The 20,888-nt window shown below is 45.5% G+C and overlaps 1 protein-coding gene across 1 annotated transcript in view; it reads right to left on the bottom strand.

The window, feature by feature from the left end:
* The window catches only part of DNAI7 (dynein axonemal intermediate chain 7), a 31,096-nt gene extending 10,768 nt beyond the window's left edge, over positions 1 to 20,328 (bottom strand). The window contains exons 1-11 of the mRNA XM_084809131.1: positions 20,173 to 20,328; positions 16,509 to 16,526; positions 13,021 to 13,105; positions 12,667 to 12,758; positions 9,813 to 9,914; positions 8,958 to 9,095; positions 6,675 to 6,821; positions 4,183 to 4,286; positions 2,555 to 2,840; positions 1,797 to 1,905; positions 504 to 667 (exon numbers count right to left, since the gene is read on the bottom strand). Of these exons, the coding sequence (XP_084665257.1) occupies positions 504 to 667; positions 1,797 to 1,905; positions 2,555 to 2,840; positions 4,183 to 4,286; positions 6,675 to 6,821; positions 8,958 to 9,095; positions 9,813 to 9,914; positions 12,667 to 12,758; positions 13,021 to 13,105; positions 16,509 to 16,526; positions 20,173 to 20,175 (1,248 nt within the window). The 5' untranslated portion in view covers positions 20,176 to 20,328. The remainder of the gene's footprint in view (positions 1 to 503; positions 668 to 1,796; positions 1,906 to 2,554; positions 2,841 to 4,182; positions 4,287 to 6,674; positions 6,822 to 8,957; positions 9,096 to 9,812; positions 9,915 to 12,666; positions 12,759 to 13,020; positions 13,106 to 16,508; positions 16,527 to 20,172) is intronic.
* Between the last annotated feature and the right edge of the window lie 560 nt (positions 20,329 to 20,888).

Raw genomic sequence — 20,888 nt, 5'->3', positions numbered from 1 at the left:
ACTGGATGCAGTTGTGAGACTGACACCGAAATCTGATTGCTAGGGGAAATCTCCCTCTACCCCTAACACATGTTGCAGTTGTGGAATCACACTTTTACATACATGCATGGAATCGCAGCATAAACTCTCTGAGCCCCACCCAGACCACTTTTGTTTTCCGAACTGTTCAACAGAGATGGCATGTACCACTTTAAACTTTTCTTGGCAAGCATGAGGACTGGAAGCTTCCATTTTTGCTGAATAATTCAGCATTACTTTGCCCATCCATAGATCTGTAGCTTTCTAGACCAGGGAGGTCTAGACAATCTCTCTTGGTATATTTTATTTATGTATGGATTCTAGAGCGACAGATATAGGATTTTTTCTTAATATTACACATACTTTGTGCCTCTCAGCCTGCTTCCCTGTCCCTTCCATGCAAAAAAAGGAAATGCCTGGGAAGACCAGCCCACTGGGCAAGTAAAATACATTTTTCTCAACGTTCTGTTTAAGATGAAAATTACTTCCACCATGGTCCATCCTTTGACCTGCTTGGCTTGAGGTGGGAGCTTCAGCGCATCGAAGTGGTACACGCCACCCACTGGCATGAACTGGTGCAAATCCACCACATATTCCTGAAGTGGCTCCCATTCTTGCGCATCAACGTTCCTCAACGATGCAACGTGAGCTAAAAAAACACACAAACAACCAAATGTGATGTGTTACGTTGTTTCTCGGTGCTGGTTCCAGGTTTCGGAAGGCTCTTGGGCAAGACTTCCCGCCCCCAGTGGACCCCACCCACAGTGAGTCTACCTTCTCGCAGCCATTGTCACCAGCTGCTCCTGCTCTTTCTCACCAGTGCTACCACTTGCTTGCTTGATCATCCAGAGAGCAAGGAGGCCATGGCATCTACTGCTCCTCCTCACCACCACCACTGTTGACTGGGCCAGAGCGAGAGGCAGGTGAACAAGCCGGTTGCAGTGGTGAAGAGGAGGGGCAACTCCAGGGGCCTCTTGTCAGTGGGCCCCTGCTGGGCTGCGGGCCCTCAGCAGGTGCCGGACCAGGCCTACCCTTGATGCTGGCCCTGCTGTTTCTCATTTAAAACAGTCAGGCATAACTCATTGCTCCCAACTCCAAACAGCCCAGGGTGATATGGCGCATGGTTCCAGGCTATTGCTCATTGTTTCCTTTTTGTTTAAAAAAAGGATCAGGCTAAGCAAGGCAATTACAAATCACTCCCAATTCGAAATGCCCATCTTCCCACTGGGCATAGTACTGGCCTATTGCTTGCACTTCCCAGGGCAAAACACTTCACTAGCTAATGGCCGTGGTGCCAAGTTATTGCCCATCACTGCCAGTTCAAAACAGCCACCTATTATCGAGTATACTACTGAGCAACTGGCTCAGTATACTCTTGCGCAACAGGTCACCATTTTGCTCTCATGGATCGTTTGGGCTTCAGGACCAGCCAGCATGGGAGTTGTAGTCCAAAATATCTGGACAGCACCAGGTTCAGGACAGCTGCTCCAGGGGAGACAGGGAGAGGTTTCCCATTCACCATAAGGGCAGGGTATGCCTGTTTACCATGGCCGAGAGGCAGCACGAGAAGCGGATGGGGCAAGGGAACAGAGCTGCATAATACCCTTTGAGGATACCCTTGCATGCACATGGGAGGAGATGGTTTGTAGCCCAAGATTACCCATTTTGTAGCCCAAGGTTTATGCTTGCACGCACATGGGAGGCGACAGTTTGTAGCCCAAGATTTTAGATGGATGCCATTATTCAACCATCAGCGCACAGAAAGTTGGGCTGGGTACCTCTGGAAATGGATCGAATGATGAGGGAACTCTTGCTGCAGGGCTGTTTTGCATTTTCAACCTCATGTATGATGATTTTCACTTCGTGGTTGGACAAGGGAGCACTGTCCTAGAAACAGAGATGGGGGAAGCATCCTGTCATGAATGCTGGCCAGGCATATTCTTTTATTTATGCGTTCATGTATTATAAGTCTTTATATGCCACCTTGAAGGGCTACACAGCCCTCCCAAGGTGGTTTACACATGCAAATCATGGGGGGAAAAACAGACAAAATACAGAATCAACACAATATCCACAATTCACCAATGCCATCTAAAACTCACAATAAAATATAAAAAAAATATATAGGAAAGCAGCAACAATTGAACATATTTCATTTAAAAAGCCTGGAAACTTCAAATCAATAAGATAAAAGATGTGGAAGATGAGGTCTTTAAAGCCCATTTAAAACACACACACAATGAGGGGATGCATGGGGCCATTAACAAAAAGGCCCTGTCTCTTGTGCCCACCAGCCTGACAAACCATACTGGTGGGCCTGAGAGCAAAGCCCCCAAGGCTGATTTTAATGACCGGGCAGTTTTGTATGGGTATAGGTGATCCCTCAAGTAACCTGGCATGGCCACCTGGGGAACCCTGGAGGCCTGGATTGGAACCCCAGCTGGCCTGGATTTGGCCCACGGGCCTGAGGTTCAACACCCCTGCTTTACAACTTTGCTTGGCTATGATGCTGCCCTTTTCCTCTACCCTGCCTTACCGCTGATGTGTCGGTGGTTTGCTCAGTCTTATGTCCCAGTCCACTCTCTTCTGAAGGCTTTTGAACCTTTCGCCCTCTCTTCTCCGCACTGCTTTCAGGGCACACCACTTTGAGTGCCGAGATGTCCAGCTTGGGTGGCTCCTTGGGAAGAGTCCGAAAGGGGGATACATGATCGTAATGAGTATGCAAGATGCGTACTGCAACATCGCAAATGGCCAGGGGTTTGGGGAGTTCAAACCCATGGCACGGCTGCTTCTCTTCATCATAAAAGACTTGGCTGCGGAACCTGGTTGTGAAGAATTAAAACAAAATGATGTTCTAGGGAAAGCAACACTACTGGTGGTATATGTATTTATGCATTTAAAATCTGAATAACCCTTCCCATTCCCAAGAGCTTTATATACCTTATAGGCCCCTTTCAATCCTACTATTCTATGATTCTTTCTAAAGACGAATAAGCTGCCTTTTAGGGAAAAAGCTTTGCATGGCTGCATACAAAATTTAAATGTGTCAGGAAGAAGAGGAAACAATGCCTCAAACCAGCAAATCAGAAAGGAGAAGATGACTCCAGTGGAAACGTTTAGGGTGGAATCCTATGCATATTTAGACAGAATAAGGTCCTAGAACTCTCAGCATCCCCTATGATGGGAGGTGTGGGACTGTTTTCTGTCTAAACTTGCATGGGAGTGCATCCTAAATGTAGTAAAACTCCTTCCTCAGGAGCTTGGGAGAAAAATGCAAAAAAATTCAGACTTAAGAAACTGCCTTGCTTGTTTTCTAGGTATGCAGAAAATCTTGCAAAACCAAAGGAGCACAGCTGTCTTCTCTGCACTTCTGTGTGGTGGTTCTTCACAGGTGCAGGGAACAATAAAGCTTTGCTCCTTTGGTTTTGTAATATTTTCTGTGTACCTAGAGAGGAAGCCAGTTTCTTACGTCCAAAATTTAAAACAACAAAATACAATACACCTATGATAAAAATAATATAATAATAAAATCAAAAGTAACAATTATAACCAGAATTAATAATTAAAGCCAGGTAACATCATATACACAATGGCAGCCCGAAAAAGTCCTGACTCAATTATAGGCCAAGGTAAATAGATAGATCTTTAGGGTTTGGTAGGCATCAGTTGGAGCAGAATTTGACAAGTGGGGGGCCACTACTGAGAAGGTCTTATCCCTCATGCCCACCAGCCTACTTGCTTTGACAGGTGGGCACACAAGTAGGGCCTCTGATGTTGATCTCAGAGTACAGGCAATTGTGGGGATCAGTTAGGGAATTGGGGTGGAGCACAAAAGCTGGAGGCTTGGTCCCAGTGTATCCCCAGGGACAGTGTTAGGACTGGTGAAGAAATAATAAGTTCTGAATTAGTGGTGGGGAAATGCCTTCCAGCACAATGAGGTGATAGCATGCAGCCTTAAAGAAAAGGGTTGGACTGCAAAACGCAAGGCTGGAATTATTTCCCATGTCACCATCATCTAGCAAATGTTGCACTCCCCTTCTTCTTGGCTTTAGTATAAACATCATCTGATCGTCCCACGGAACCAGATTATGTTACAGTGGTTCCCATGCCACAAGAATGATGCTTCGACAGGCCCCAAGACAACCACCTCTTCAAACACCATACCTTGGGTTCTTCTTGAGATTTGCCCAAATGCACAAGGTGGCCTTCTTCTCTTTAATGACCACCTCCATGTTTCCACTTTCGGATTCGGCATAACTACTAGCTTGCTATATATAAAGAGCATTGAAAGAGAGGTGAAAATGTGTTAAGCTAAAAGTAGCACAAATCTGGTTTATTTGCAGACTGGTGGTAAACATGGGTTAGAATTAAATGTTGCTCTCAACAAGGGTCCGCCACTGAAAAGTACATCCCTGTTTCAAATTCTTCCCAACACCCATAACATTTAGGCATAGTTACATGTATTACATCAACCCTGAGTGCTCATTGGAAGGAGAGATACTGAAGCTGAAGCTCAAATATTTTGGCCACCTAATGTGAAGAGAAAACTCTCTGGAAAAGAGCCTGATGCTGGGAAAGACTGAAGGCAAAAGGAGAAGGGGACGGCAGAGGATGAGGTGGCTAGATAGCATCACTGATGCAATGAATATGGACTTGAGGACGCTCCGGGAGAGAGTGCAGGACAGGAAGGCCTGGCATGCTATGGTAAATGGGGTCACGAAGAGTCAGACACGACTGAACAACAACAAACATGTATTACAATGCCATCGTGCTCTTTGTCCGTGCCCCACCACCAGCGGCACTCAGTGATACGGAGGGTGGGCCGGGGGGAAAATCATACAGTGACCAGAAGATCCTCTGGCCCACTTGCACTGGCTCCCTATATGTTTCCGATCCTGATTCAAGGTGCTGGTTTTAACCTATAAAGCTTTACACAGCTTGGGACCACAATCCCTGACAGAGCGCCTCTCCCAACACAAACCTACCCGTATACTACACTCAACATCTAAGGCCCCCCTACGGCTGCCTACATCAAGGGAAGCTTGGAACACGGCGACAAGGGAGAGGGCCTTTTTGGTGGTGGCCCCCAAATTATGGCATGATCTCCCCGACGAGGCCTGCCTGGCACTAACATTGTTTTCTTTTCGGTGCCAGGTTAAGACCTTTCTATTCTCCCAGGCATTCGGCAGTATATGGTGAGTGTTTAATTGATCCTGGAATGTCTTATGGTTATGGTTGTTTGTTTTTGAAATTGTTTGTTTGAAGTTGTTTTAGATATATGTTTCTTTTGTTTATATTGTCTGTTCATGTGTTTTTTTATGTATATGGTTTAATCTCTGTATATTGTATTTAATGTTTTTAATCTCTGTAAACCACCCAGAGAACTCCGGCTATTGGGTGGTATAGAAATGTTAATAATAACAACAACAACAACAACAACAACAATGCATTGATGGCCCAACTACGGATAGGCAAGTAAACACTTTTTGTGATGGCCCAGGTTCTCCAAAATCCAGTTTGAAGCTCGTCTCGCCACATTTCCCATGCTCATTTGCGCGCTTTCCCCATTTTCGTGAATGGGAGAAGTGCACATTTCGAACATGGAAAATGCACATTTTTTAAAGCATGCAAAACATGAGCACTTTCCCCCCATAGAGTAAAGTGTAAAACAAAGCGAGTTTGGGAATTTGCAAGCATTTTTGGAGAACATGCTCCCCTGCTCATGTGCACAGTTGTGATCAGGGCATGTTCGCGTGATTTGCAAACATTAATGAAATTCTAGTACATCCCTACTCACAACACGGGTCAGTAAGAGGAAGAGAGCAGGGAGAACTCTATACAGGGCTGCTGTATTTAGCTGTAACATGTAAGCCCTCCCACTAACTATTGCATCTGAACAAATAATGACATTAGAACATAAGAACATCAGAAGAGCCATGCTGGGTCCATCTAGTTCACCATTCTGGGCACACAGTGGCCAACCAGCTTCCCACAGGAAACCCACAAGCAGGTCATGAGTGCCACAGCACCCTCCTCCCCATGTTCCCCACAACTGGTGTACATAGGCTCACTGCCTCTGGTACTGGAGGTAGCATGTAGCCATCACGGCTAGTAGCCATTGATAGCCTTCTCCTCCACGAAATTGACAACCCTTAACAACTTGAGACAAAATTTTATTTAACCAGATCTATGCATAGATAGCCAACAGAAAGCACAGAATGGTCGTACTCTCTCTGGCCCCGTCTAAACAGGGGATTTACTCCGGTTCTACTGCACCTCACAGGCGTTCATGGCACATGACATTCCCTCCTGGTCTGGTGCTATTCAAGGTGCTGAATCCGTTTGGGTTCCAGCACCTTGGATACCATCTTTAGAGCTTTGGCTGGTTGTAACTAAAACCTAGAATGGAAGCACAGTCCTCTGCAACTGGAGTCACCAGCTGCCCCTGCCATACGATAACACGGGTTTGTGAATTCATGTGTATATTTAGTGTAATTACTAATTAAAACCAAACGATCATGTGGTGGGCAACTTGTGATCCTCCGGAGATTTGGTCCTATAGCTCCCATCAGCTCTAGCCAGCATAGCCAATGGCAATACATTAATCAATCCTCAATATAATCTGAGGACTAGAAACAATACCGGTGTCTGGTTACCTTCAGCAGTAGTTCTGTTGCTTCATTATATTTGTGATGAAGAAGAGCCTGCAGTTTCAGAATAGTTTCTTGGTACTGAGCGACCTCATTTGAAGATACCTCATAGAAAGGCGTGTCCAGAATGCAGAACTCCAACTTCTCAATTAACTAGAAGACATCAAACTTTCTCTGTTAGTTGATAAACGAAACCTGAGGAATTCAATAGTCTATCTGCTAGGGATTAAGGGCGTAATCCTATGCATGTTAGGCAGAAAAAAATTCGTACAACTCCCAGCATGCCCCAGCCAGCTGTGCTGGCTGGGGCATGCTGGGAGTTGTAGGACTTAAAAAAAAACATGCATAGGATTGCACCCTAAAAGAGATGAGGTAGTTTTGCTCTCTTCTTGCTTCTAAAATGAGCAATGCCATTCAACCAGGAGCTTGACACTGTGAGAATATTATACCTATTATTCAAGGAACTTGATTCGCTTCCCGGCTGCTTCTGGGCACAATTTAAAGCCCTGCTCAGTGGTTTGGGAGCAGGGTACATGAAGGGCAGCCATCTCCCTCATGAATCTGCCCCTACAGCTGGGACCGTCGCTGGAGATGGGTCTCCAGAACCCACACCTGCAGAGGTTGTGTGAGTGGCTACTGGAGAGAGGGCAGGCCTTTTCTGTGTTCGTGCCCCAACTGTGGAACTCCCTACCATGGTATCTTCACTCACCTGGTACCATCATTACTGTCCTTCAGGGACTTACAAAGAATATCCTGCTTACTCGGGCTTTTAGTAGTTGATTTTGGAGGCTGAATTAAGCATAGCTGGCTGGGGCATACTGGGAATTGTAAGACTTGTTTTCTGTCTAAATATGCATAGGATTGCACCCTTAATTTATTATAGTACTTGATTTGCCTCACTTGCCTGCCCAATTTGGTCTCCAGATGGTTTGCAGGATGATTCCTGCTTTTATCTATTATTTTGTATACAATGATGCGGTTTTATTCTGTTTGGTGTTCTCTTTTATAATGATTTTAGGTTTTTTATGGAATCTTGTTAAAGCGCCTTGAATGCCTTTTGGCAGAAAGGCAGCATACATATCTTTTTTATAAAATAAACAAATAAATAAATAATATAATTATGAATGAAGAAGTAGATTCCAATTAAAATGGGAAATGCCATAAACAAAATGCCTGTTTATTCAGTCAGTCAGTCAATCAATCAATCAGGATTTATTAGTCAACTAGCCATAATACAGAGCAAACATAGGACAAGTCAATGGAAAACAATTAATTCAACATAACATTTATATCCTGCCTCTCCATCCCACAAAGGCAGCTCCCAACCAAAATTTAAAAGCATAACAAATAAAATTACATTCAAATAAAACAAAAGCAGCAAGAAAATAAACATCAGTGAGCCAGCAAATAACTAAGATCTTGTTTTGGTGTTACTCTTTATACCAAAAGCACAACTCAACAAAAAGGGCCTTACTGGGATGTGTAACTCAGGCCTAGTGTCAGCAGCACTGCTCACTCTGAGGCATTGTGGGAAATTTAAATGGCAGTTCTCAGCTGCCCAACACGGATCGCAGCAATGGTGCTGCCCACCACCATGTTGCAAGCCAGGGTCCATCAGTGTAGGGGCAGGGCACCAGAGGGCTCTTTGTCAAGGGCCCCCTCAAACCTGGATCCAGAACTTCTCTAAATGTCAGTGGAGAGGGGTCCAAATGAGTCCTTCTAAGATAACAAGTTCCATAGTCCTGGTGCCACAACTGAGAAGCTCCTGCCCCATGTATTCACCAACCACACCTCTTCCAGTAGTGGAACGAATTGGTTTGCTCCAAGCCTTGTAAAACACCACGTATCTCTTTGGTCACAGGTTCCTTCTTAGAAGGTGGTGGCGGCATCTGGCCACTGCTAGACCAAAGGTCCAGCCACAACAATGGTCCTAGAAACAGGCCTAAGACTCTGCCCCTGACCTCAGCAACCAGGGGAACCAGAACCCCTTTACAATTCCCTTCCCCACCCCCTAATCACAAGGTTTGCCAACCACTCTTAAAGTTTCGATTTCAATTGTGCCTGGATCTCCCTTCAGTCATGCCAGCCACATCTAGTCACCCACCGGTGGCCCCACCATCAATGGTATATGTATGTACAAGCAGTGCCTTTTCTTTCAAATAACACCTTCCTTGGGTGCACAACAAGTTGCTTTTCACATTCCTTTTGATTGTCTTCTATTCCACTTGCTATCTGGCAAAGGACTAGCAAAGTGCATGAATACTACGGAAAACCATTACAGAGACTTACTTCTAGTACTCTGTTGCTCTTCTCAGCTACAGTCTGGATACTGTTATTTTTTTCTTCTTGCCACAAACTCATGAAAGTATTAATTTCTTGGGGGACTGTGGGGTCTGGACTCCCATCACAGCCAGTGTAATGTTCCCACTAGGAAGAAACAAGACACAGAATACTCACTGCAGTATTAGAAAGAAGGGAGGTAAATTTGATCAATATGGTTTATGCTCTTTCTGACCTCATATGACCACTTACTTCCACCCCTATAATCTTATAGTAGCCTTCTCCAACCTGGTGCCCTCCAGAGGTGTTGGCCAATGGCCATAGTGGCTGGGAATTATGGGAGCTGCAGTCTGGAGGGCACCAGATTGGGGAAGGCTGTCCTATAGGGCTTTTCAACACAAGGCATTTATCATGAGCTTGTCATTCCCTACTCATGATTGTTTACAGGTTCTTTAGATGATGTCATGACCCTCCAGTTTCATTTCTGGGTCTAACGAGCACTTTTGGTGAGGGTTTTTTTTTAGAGCAGGGAAAATGCAGCATTTCATCATGAAAGCGAAAGAAACCGCTTGATTCACTTGTGTATTTATGCTATTCTGCCATACCACAGTGCCACCTAGAGGTTATGTAGTGGAAAAGCTGGAAAGGAAACACTCTTCATGTAGTGCTCGGATCTCCATTCTCTGACGAAACCAAAAGGAGATACAGCAGATTAACAGCCTTGTGTAGAAAGGCTCATCGTCTTGGGAAGCTGCACGAGATTTCCAGCACTTAAAAATACATTTTCCATTTTTTCCCTTAAGGAAACCAAAGCATAAGCATTTTATGGCTATGTATATAAGATGACTTGAAAACAAAGTGTACCTTAGCAAGGGCTCTAGATTTCATCTTCCATCGGCTCGCGGTCAAAAAGTTTTCTTCTAGCACATGAAGATCGGCAAGTTCAACCCCTCTGCGTTCTTGATCCTGTGTAGGACAAAAGTGGGTAGCTTGGTTTTGTTTTGTTTTAATATGGACAGTAAATAGCAGCAGTTGAAAGATTAAGGTGTAATTTATGGTGCTGTAAACAACCTGCTTACTCCAGAATGCTCCTGCTGTCTTAAATTAGCATATTTTCTGTAACAGGATTAACAATTCCACCCAATAGCTGCCTTTATTTCTTTATATGTCATCTCTGTCAATGGTCAGTGTAGTTTATGGCGCAATCCTATGCATGTTTAGACAGAAAAGAAGTCCCACAAGTCCCTGCGTTCAATGCTGGGAGTTGTAGGACTTTTTTCTGTCTAACCATGCATAGGATGTGCCCTTAAAGACTTAAAAAACAACAACAAATGCATTAAGGAGTGAAACAAAATGCATGCTACATTCACCGCCCCATTTTTGTGTGGCAAACATGGAAGGATTTCAGTGATGTGAGGGGGGACAACAACATTTTTTCAAACGTTTTGGGGGATTACCGGTGGAGGAGGCAGGAGCAGGCCCCTTCTTGTTGCTACTCCCTGTGGTGACAGCAGAGCGATTTCTAGTAGCTGCCATTTTGCCCCACCCACCCAAATGCCTCTGGAATCATGACCTACTAGCATCATTTTAAGGCAGGGGTAGGTAGACATCTTGCTGCCCTCCAGATGTTTTGGAGTCCAACATGCAACAGTCCCAGCCAGCATGGCAAATGCTCAGGAATTATGGGACTTGTAGTCCAAAACATCTGGAGGGCACCAGGTTGCCTATACCTGTTCTAAGGGGCTTCTAAGAGGGGAAATGCCCTCCCCACCTCCCCCCATGGATAGCCACCATGTCTCCCCAGAAGCCTGCTTGTAACTACACTAGATGAAGATGTAAAGTCTTCAGCTACAGGGCAGTATCGAAATGTAAATAATAATAATAACACAGTCATGCCAGGGGCATCTGGGCGGGACAGGCGGGGCGGGGAGATAGTGGCCGCTGAAAGATGCTTCACTATCACCACAGGGAGCGACAAAAATAAGGTTAAAAATTAAAAGGAACTGCTACCACCATCAATATGCATTTTAAAACAGACTAAGGGTGCAATCCTATGGCTGCTAGTCAGTGGCTAGATGGCCATAGGATAGGTCGGTTCCTGGGAAACGACCTCGGAGCCCACGCCCCGAGGTTGGTTCCCACAGAACCGACCTCCACCCCCTCCTGCACTGCCTCATAGGCAGCACAGATCAGCCCCATCCTGGTAAGAGGAGTGTGGAGCAGTGAAAACAGGGCGGTCCTGGGGACAGGGAGGGAGGAAGTGCCATTCCGACACTTCCTCTGCATTGTCCGGCGTCCGTCCCCCACTCCAACTTCCCGCAGCTAGACAAAGTCGGCTGTCTAGCCGCGAATGCTGGGCTTCTGCCCTGCGTTGGATAGGTGGTCACCTCTGAGTTCAGAGGTGGCCACCTATCCCAATAGGATTGCGCCCTAGGAACATAAAAAGAAATCCACCGGATGGACCAGATTAAAGTGCCATTTCATTCAGCAGCCAGTTTACAACACTGGCTTCTCTGATGGCTCCAAGAAGTGGAAATGACGCAAAAGCCTTTCACCCATCGTTTGTCCTCAGCATCTGGTATACGCACTCTTACTAGGGAGTAAGGTCTACTGGAATCAATAGGAGTTACTTCTGAGTAGATCTGCTTAAGACTGCACTGTTAAGCACTCTGATGTTGTTGAGAAGTATCCAATGGTGTCATTCTGCAAACTGAAATAGAGCTAGGGGAGCTCTGCCTAATCATTCAGTTGCACAAGTGGTTGCGCAAGTATGGTGTGCAACTGGCTGCACAACCAATTGTGCAAGAGTACGGTGCAACCGGTTGCACAACTATGCTTGCGCAAATGTAAGTTTTCATTAGATTCTCCTCTCGTGCTTGGTCCGGAACCTAGGTTCCGCTAGTGCATTGCCATTTGCACTAGCAGAATGACACAGTCGCATACTACCCAGTGTTCATTTTGTAGGATTTTTTTCCTGGTGCAGTTCAAGACACACTGGACTCTTTAGTATCATTCTCCACAATAAATTTGCTTTTGCTCTGTCATATACTTAGCATCATTTCTGTCTACCCAAGAGACCTTTCATTTCGGAATCACCCAGCTAATTGTCTGAGCTGCTAGCAGTGTTCAATCAAAATGAATTTTGAACTGAACTGAATACTGAAGCTAAGAAAAATGAGAGGACACTGTTCTCACAGCAAGCTGACAATGGGTTATAAGGCTAGTTCAGATGTAACAAGAAACCATGGTTTTCCATTAAAAGAGTGAACTTGCACAAGCTTTGGCTTCACACACTCCAGCATCCTCGCCTTCAACTTGCGTGGCTCTGAGAAGGACATCAGAAGTTTCCCCTTCTGCTTTTAAACAAAACACAGCTCCCCACTACATCTGAACTTGGGGAACTGCAGTTTGCCTGATTTCAGGATAAGGCATGATTTGAAACCACAGTTTGATCCGGTCTTGTTCTAACAAACCACAGTTTCCCCAAGTTCAGACATGGCAGGGAACTGTGGTTTGTTTAAATGTGGAAGTGAAGCCTTCCAATTTTCTCCTTGTTGTTGCACAAGAGAAGAATGGAGGGGAAACATGCAAACCTGAGGCTTGTGCAGCTCATATATGTAGCAGGAAACCATGACTTCCCATTTCGTCTGAATCGGCCCATTTTGAAATAGGGCCACTAATTTGCAGTAACTGTTTGGCAAGGTGCGTGTGAACTAACTTTGGCCTCCAGACGTTCTCTCTTCTCTCTTTCAGCCCTCTCCTTTTCGAGCCTTATAGCTTCTTCTTGCTCAGCGCGTAATCGGGCTTGCTCTGGAAAAGTGAGACATTGTCACCAGGGCAGCTAAAATAATCTAAATAATGTGGGCAAATTGTTGCAATGACTAGCTCACCATTATTATCATTTTGTAGCTAGCAAAACCAAGGTGATTGGACAAGGGAAACGTGATCAATTTGGCATTTCTGTGTTTATGTCAGAAGATCTGCAAACAGTGACCAATTCACATGCAGTCCAATAAAAATAGACTGTAAATCTGTCTATTTGATAAGGGGTATAGCATGAAATGTACCCTACCTTCCTCTAGCAGCCTTCTCTCTTCCTCTTCTCTCTGCAACCTCAGCCTTTCAGCTTTGCTAATTTTCTTTTTACCACCAGCAGACTGAACGCAGGTAATAAATATAAAAGGAAATAAATATTACACGCACGCACACACACACACAAATATTCATAGCAAATCTGGGACTCAACACATTTATTCCCAGAATAACAATGTTGGAATAAGGACATTCATTACATATAGTCAGACTGCACATTTTTCAGTATGAAATTGAAGAAGGTAAAGTAATAGCCACGATTTATTTATTTTTAAATGATGCATTTATCACTTTGGTACTCTTGTCTTTTATGCCAAGGCACTATATTTGATTTTAATCATGTCAGCATTGATTTGAACCCTCATGCCTAATAGTTGTCTATTTTTCTAGACATAGGAGATAAAATGTACTCTCAATTTTAGAGGGTTCGGTGGGGAAATATAAATACAGTTGTACTGAGCCTCCAAGCTGAGGTCTCTCTCTCTTTTGCTCACTCTCTACAGTATGAGAATTTTCTTTCTTGATATACACTAACATGCAAGCAAAAGTTCTTGTAATATTTATATATATACACACACACACACACACATACACAAGACATATTTATATATGGTCACATGGAGGTAAAATGAGAGGCTGAATCTTGCCCACCAGAGGCTACCGCTGAACTTGTCTCTTAGAACCCACTTCCCACTCAAGTGTTCCCAACAATAAACTCAAGATAAAATCTACCACCTGCAAAGTTCAAGTCACTCACTCTACGATTGTCCCAAGGAACCCCAAGTGATTATTCTGGCATTGTGTATGTCTGAACCAACCCCTGCTCTAAATTCCTGGAGTCTTCTCCTGCAAGCTGGTATTTTCAGCTGCATTAACGCAGAGGAGCAGGGAAGGCAGTAGCTGAACAGCTTAGTCCAACCCACAGTCTAAAGCCTTGTTCAAATAAACAAGCGAAGAATAGTAAGCCTACTTCTGGGCTGTACTTCTCCAGGTGGGAGCCCACAGGACTGAATGCTCCACCATACAAAAACAACCCTCCAATAATGTTATGTATTCCTCTCATCCATTCCTTCATTCAGGGTTTCACCACATCAGGCTTTTTATTCTGAAATTTACCAGGACGTATGCTTCCGGATTCTTTGCAGGACAGATCGGCTCCTTTACATGGGCGAACACATGCTTTGAATCAAAGACTTCTTCTCTTGGTAAATTCTATATGTTTCATTAAACAGCCCCTAGATGGCGCTGCTGATATATCGCATTAACGTCTCCTATAGCTTTATCTCCAATCCTTTTGAAAGTGGGATAAAGGTGGAAAGTGCGAGAGACATCCTGCATGTTGACGACATTGTGTAAAGGACCCACAAACTTCCGTGAGTGGCCAGTCATGAGTGTGCAATAAATCACTGGTGTAGAAATGCTCTCAGTCCTGGTATTACCAAGGGCCCAGTGCCCCAGCAGGGCCTACTGCCATGCTGCACTAGGTGGATAGGTCTTTTAATTTCCCACAGTGCTCCCAAGGTAGCGTCTCTCTGGGGCACTATGGGAATTTAAAATGGCAGCTCAGATCCAGCCTGACTATACCAGTGCTACCACCAGCACCCAACAGCATTGGCGGAGACTCATCAGAGGGCACTTTGCCTTGCACCTCCCCCCTACACACATACACACAAACTTGGAGCCAGCCCTGCCCTTACTCATGGGCCAACAACCACAGTGACACTGAGAGAGCACCTCGCTTAGGGAAAACAACAAAGCGTCTTGTGGCACCTGAAAGACTAACACATTTATCTAGTGTAAGTCTTCGTGGACCCTGTCCACTTCACTTCTGCACTAGGCTCTCTAGGCATTGGAAGACGTTATTTAGAAGTTGCCCTATACCCAAAGCTCTAGCCAGGGCTTGGGGACAGGGATGCATACATAATAAAAACAAACATAATAAAACCAGAGCCCGTCTGAGCATTAATGCTGCTGCTTCCATCACATAGGCTAAGTGGGGAGAAGAGTCTTTCCCCATAGAAGAGTCATTCTATGGGGCAGTGGCAACAGCATCAAGAGGTCCCAGTTCCAGTCATGATGCAGTTCTATTCAAATGTCTTGTTTCCAACTGAGTGAGACCATATGGGTGGCAACCCATGTCAGGCGAATAGGGCTTACCCAGATGCAGGGGAAAAGCAACTCCCTGCTCTGTGTCATGGTTCCGCCACTGAAATGGCAGCTTTCAAATGAGATCAGGGAGTGAGGGCTGTGTGTCTCTTTATATTTTCTTAGCTCTGCAAGTGGCAGGGAAAAGATCCTGCAAAAGCCTTGCCTAAAAAAATGTCCCTCACAGCATCAGCTAGAGCAGAGACAGGGAACCTGTGGCTCTCCAGATGCTGTTGGACCACAACTCCCATCAACCCTGCTGGCTGGGGCTGATAGGAGTTGGAGTCCCTCCACATCTGGAGGGCGACAACTTTCCCACTCCTGATCCAGCACTTCCATACAGGTCAGAGGGAGCCCTTTCCCTCTCCACCTGCCCCATGCTGTGGAAGAATTCACAGCTTAGGTCAAAAGGAAGGAGCTGGAGGAAAAGCAATGGGGCTGAAACAATGCTGAAGTTGGCTGCTAGTTCCCAGTTCTATCATTTATCTTGTATCATTGTTGATCTCGAAGGAGACAGTCTACAGATCCCAGAGGTATATGATATAGGGTAGTCCTAAGTATATTTTGGGGTGCAGGGGCATATAAACTGTTGGTCCTTCTTCAGTTTATTGATGGAGATCTGTTTCAAACTTTCATGCAGATAAGGAACTGGGAACCAGTAACCAATTTCAGCATCATGGGGGGTGGAAGATATAGAATACAAGGTAATGGGGAGGAAGGAGCTTGACCTTGCAGAAGGAAGTGGGGAAGGGAAGAAAAACAGACAACACACGTCTTAGAGCAAATGAAAGCAACCCTTCCAAGTCTTCAACCCTCACATACCTTTCAAAATGGAAAGCTCTGAAAAGCAGAGAAAAAAACAGGTGCAGGAAAATGTAGAAGAAACACACAGCCCATTATCACTTCTGGCTGTAATCTGAGTATCACCAGACCCCAAATTACCACAATATCCACCTAGGAAGGAACCGCAGGATTGAGGATCTACCCTCACCAGGTGGAGGTAAAACAAAGATTTTTGGCCAGGTGTTTAGGGACAGGCTGATGGGAGCTGGGACAGCAGCAACAATCGTCTATGCTTGGAATAAGTCCCACCCTATCAGTAATAACCATAATATTTACCCTAATGGTTCTTGGACTGAAATATATTGTTCACCAATATCTAGGCTACTTTTAATACAATTCCTTATAGAAAATCAGGATTCCAGTTCAAGTAAGAATATTAATAACACTATTTAGCATTTGAACCAGTGTACAAAGTTATGACAAATATACAGCTGATCCACTGGTCTATCTACCTACGTACTAACCTACCAACCTACCTACCTTTTTCTTTTTTGGACCCTAAATGTTGAAAGGAAAAAGAACACAGAAAGTCAGAAAAGTGCAATAGTTATAATTAAATCATCAAGGCTGGGGGGTGGGGGGAATCAAATGCCAAGGTGCCACTGCAAAAATATCAGGCATCTCGATTTTTTAAGCTAAACTTCTGTCTCTCCAGAGGTTTTGGCCCACAACCCCTATCATCCCTTACCATTGGCTATGCTGGCCAGGGCTCATGGGAGTCATAGGCCAAAACATCTGGAGGGCCACAAGTGGCCCACCCCTGTTTTAAGCTTTGAAAAAAAAGCTTATTTTAAAATTTTGCTATAGAAATTCAGGCAGTCCTAAGGACTTTGAAACAGACAAAAGAGATGATAGGCTGATTCTTTGACATATGAAATAATTGTTTTGTTCCACTCTTTAACACTTGCTGTGCCAGAACACAGATAATTTGGGTGGGATGCTAATTGCTAGATGAGACATAAGCCACATATCCAGAAAGGGGCATGGCAAGAATTGGGCATGCAGATTTTTGCTGCCTTTCTGCGATCAGGGGCTCCTGTGGATCATGCTGGAAACAGTTTCTACAAGGAGGATGGGGGCGGGAGTACCGAAGCAGAGGCCTTGCAGCGAGTGATGCTCAACTGACCAATGAGATCCACATCTCAGCACAAATTAGTTGAGCGCTAATCGCACATCAGTGCAGAATTAAGCCACAGACCCAAGAGAGTGGTTTGCATTGCTGGCGTGTTCATGCCGCTGGGATCTGCAATGAGTCTGAGCGGGCAACTAGGGATGTACGAAAGCCACTTACCTTTTCAAAGGGTGACATTGGCGGTGGGGGGGAGGCGCTCCGTCCCTCCACCCGAAATTCTCTCTGGCCAGCTCCGCTCCGCAGACATTCCGCAGAGCTGCCGGCCGGGGCCACCCACCGCTGGACATCCAGCCACTGGGCAGCCTGCAGGGACGCAAATGGCGGCTGCCATAGCTGCCACCATTTGCGTCCCTGTATTTTGTATACAGGTATAAAATAAATAAAAACTGTATAAAAACAAAAACAAACAGCAAACGCAAATGGCGGCCACTACGCCATTTGCGCCCCTCTCTTTTGCCGTAATAGCCTACGTAAATATTTACGTAGGCTATCACAGCAGAACAAAAACAAAACGGGAACGCAAATGGCGGCCACCGTAGCCGCCGCCATTTGCGTCCCCTTTTTTTTTGTTGCCGTGATAGGCTACGTAAATACTTACGCAGCCTATCATGGCTTCCGCAGGGACGCAAATGGCGTCCCTGCGTTAGCCATGATAGGCTACGTAAGTATTTACATAGCCTATCATGGCTATAGTGATGAAGCAAATGGCGGCCGCAGACGCGGACGCAGCCACCATTCACAAGTCAGCGTGAACAGCAGCAGCTAGGTGTCCCGTTTCGCATGCCTTTCGCAGGGTGGGGGGGTGGGGGCGCTTCATTCCGCCACGGATTTCGGGGGGCCAAATGCAGTGGCATTTGGCCTCACCGAGATCCATGGCGGAATTCTCTGACATCCCTAGGCAACACCCTCACACTTCACATATGGATTCTGTCAGAGCAGGGGCAAGCAAAGTTTTTAGGTCCATGGGCACATTTGGTAATTTGATAAACTGTCCTGGGCACCACCACAACATGGCTGCCACATGAGGCGTGGCTAGCCACGAGGGACAAATAACCTGCCTAAAAGACTGAGTACAAGGCAGAGAAGAGTTGTGAACCCCAGCACACTAAAGAAGCGGTTTGAACCCATATTTTTCAGTGCCAACAGAAACCTATTTTACAGAAAGCAAACTCTTTTTCTTTCCCCCTGCTTGCCAGCCAACACATTCCCTCATCTCCTTTTCTCTCTCACTCCAGCTCACTACCCATAGAATGTTTCTTTTCTTTTCTTTTCTTTTCTTTTCTTTTCCTTTCTCTTTTCTTTTCTTTTCTTTCTCTCTCTCTCTCTCACACACACACACACACAGAATGTCTCGGCGACCCATGTGTGGCTCAGAGGCGTTCATGGGGAAAGAAGACGGCAGCAACTGGAGGACTTCACTTTGCTTTGAAGTGATCCCAGCTGCTGGTAAGAAAATGGGTTCTTAAAAAAAAGATTTTTTCTTAATCTAATAAAAAGTGGGAGGGGGAAAGTACCTCACTGAGCACCGACAAAGGTGACCAGGGGTGCACTGGAGCCCATGGGCATCACAGTGCCTACCTGTGTCAGAAGTAACATTCACTTGATTCCTGGAGGGGTAATTCTGCTTGGAAACAAGGAACGAGCTCCCCACAGACCTCCTTTCTCTGCAAAATTGCTTTAAATTTTGCTGCTGCAGCAAATTGGGCAGCGCTGGAGGGTCGCCTCCGGTGGGGTCAAGGATGTGTGTGCAATACAGCTCCCTGACCCCTAGAAGTTGCCACCCCTGGTCTAAAATCTCAGGATAAAGTAGGGGTGGGGAACCCGTAGCCATCCAGATGTTGTTGGACTCTTGTTCCCATCTTCCCTGAGCATTGGCCATGCCAGCTGGGGATGATGGGAGTTGGAGTCCAACACCATCTGGATGGCTGCAGGTTCCCAACCCCTGGGGTAAAGGGACAGACCAAAGGCAACAGACTATTTTCTGCTTGGCTTTTGCTATTATGCTTAGAGGCTCCATCCTGATCCACCTGTCTCTGCTTCCTGATAAAAGCCATTCATTCTGGTCCACCCCAGCTCTGATAGATTCTCAGTCTCTATGCCTGATATACATTAGCAACCCAAACAGTACAGAGGTTGGAGTACTGGAGGAAGGCTGGAGAGTCCCAGGTACCTTAGGGCCAGTAAACCTCTCTCTCTCTCTCTCTCTCTCTCTCTCTCTCCCCCTCTCTGTCTAATCTACCTCACAGGGTTGTTGTGATGAAAAAATGGGGGGGAGCCATGTGGTGTAATGGTTAGTGTTGGATCAGGAGCTCTATGTGCTAGTCCCCACTCTGCCATGAAGCTCAGTGGGTGACTAGGCCAGTCACTGACTCTCAGCCTAATCTACCTCACAGGGCTGTTGTGAGGATAAAATGGAGAGGAGGAGGAGGAGAATGTAAGCCTCCTTGGGCTCCTTGCAAGATGGAAAAAGGCAGGATATAAATGTAATAATAAATATATTCTGCTTTGAGCCTCTTGGGAGGAAGGGCAGGATGAAAAGATAATAATAATACATAATATATTATTTGGATTTATAGCCTGCCTCCATCTCAAGGGCACAGGCCAGTCAACAATATGTCAATTATCCCACTGTGACCTAATTAATGCATTTCTTACATTTGATGAAATAAAAACCTAAAATTAAAATTACGTATTGCACATAAAAGACATACAATTCCAATTTTAAATAAGTATTTGATTTAACGCGCTTATAATTTAAAATATGTGGAATTATGTATTTCATATAAAATTTAAAAAAAAACAGCAGTTGTCCTTTGAAAGCAGTTTGGGTAGTGTGGGCGTGGGAGGGGGTGTGGAGGTGACCAAGCAAATGACATTTAACCCACCAAACAAAATGGATAGTTTGCATATGCAGATTTATGCTAATCAACCCCGCCCCTTTCCACTTTGCGGGAGGCAGGGGGGGAAAACCCCCAGGGGAGTTGCGGAGCACGTTGCAACCGCGCAGCTCACCATGACGCCTCTTCCCTCGGAGCTCCAGGCTGCAAAGTTGTTTACAGACCCCGCCCCCCGGTTTCCTAGGCAACGAGCCCCGCCCCCGGCTCCAGAACTCCCCCCGCCCCTACAGGCTCTGTTCACATTTCGCCCAGAAGAAAGAATTCTCCCAAGGGGAGCGGGTGGAGCTGCACCGGCACTTCCGGGCGCGAAATGAAGCATGCGGGGGAACGTAGCCATAACGACACTTCAGGGAGGCATTCTATGCCTGTTTGGACAGAAGAAAGTCCTACAATTCCCAGAAACCCCCAGCCAGTCATGCCGGCTGGTGAATGCCGGGAATTGTAGTCCTTTTTTTTTTCTTTCTTTCTTTCTGTCTGAACAGGCATAGACTTGCACCCGCAGATCAAGGAAGGCTGGTGGCTCGGATTTCTGCGGGGCTGTGAAGCCATTCTGGGTTGCATTCTGCAACCCAGAATGGCTTCACAGCCCCGCAGAAATCCGAGCCACCAGCCCCGCCACTGCTTCAGATCTAGCTGAACTGCAGACCTCGTGGCTGCAACATCTGGCCGAGGTTTTGGGCTGTGCTGTTTCTCCTCTCCGCCTGCTTTTTGTACCACCGAGCCTCATGAAGAGTTCTGGAGAACACACTATTTTGTAGCAGTCTATTTATAGTATATATATATATATATATATATATATAATATACTAAAGTATATATATATATATATATA

Source organism: Heloderma suspectum, chromosome 7 (assembly GCF_057233095.1).
Source record: "Heloderma suspectum isolate Gila_16-S chromosome 7, 16-S_ref, whole genome shotgun sequence".
In the NCBI taxonomy this organism is placed as follows: Eukaryota; Metazoa; Chordata; class Lepidosauria; order Squamata; family Helodermatidae; genus Heloderma; species Heloderma suspectum.
This window is presented reverse-complemented; position numbering and strand designations above follow the sequence as displayed.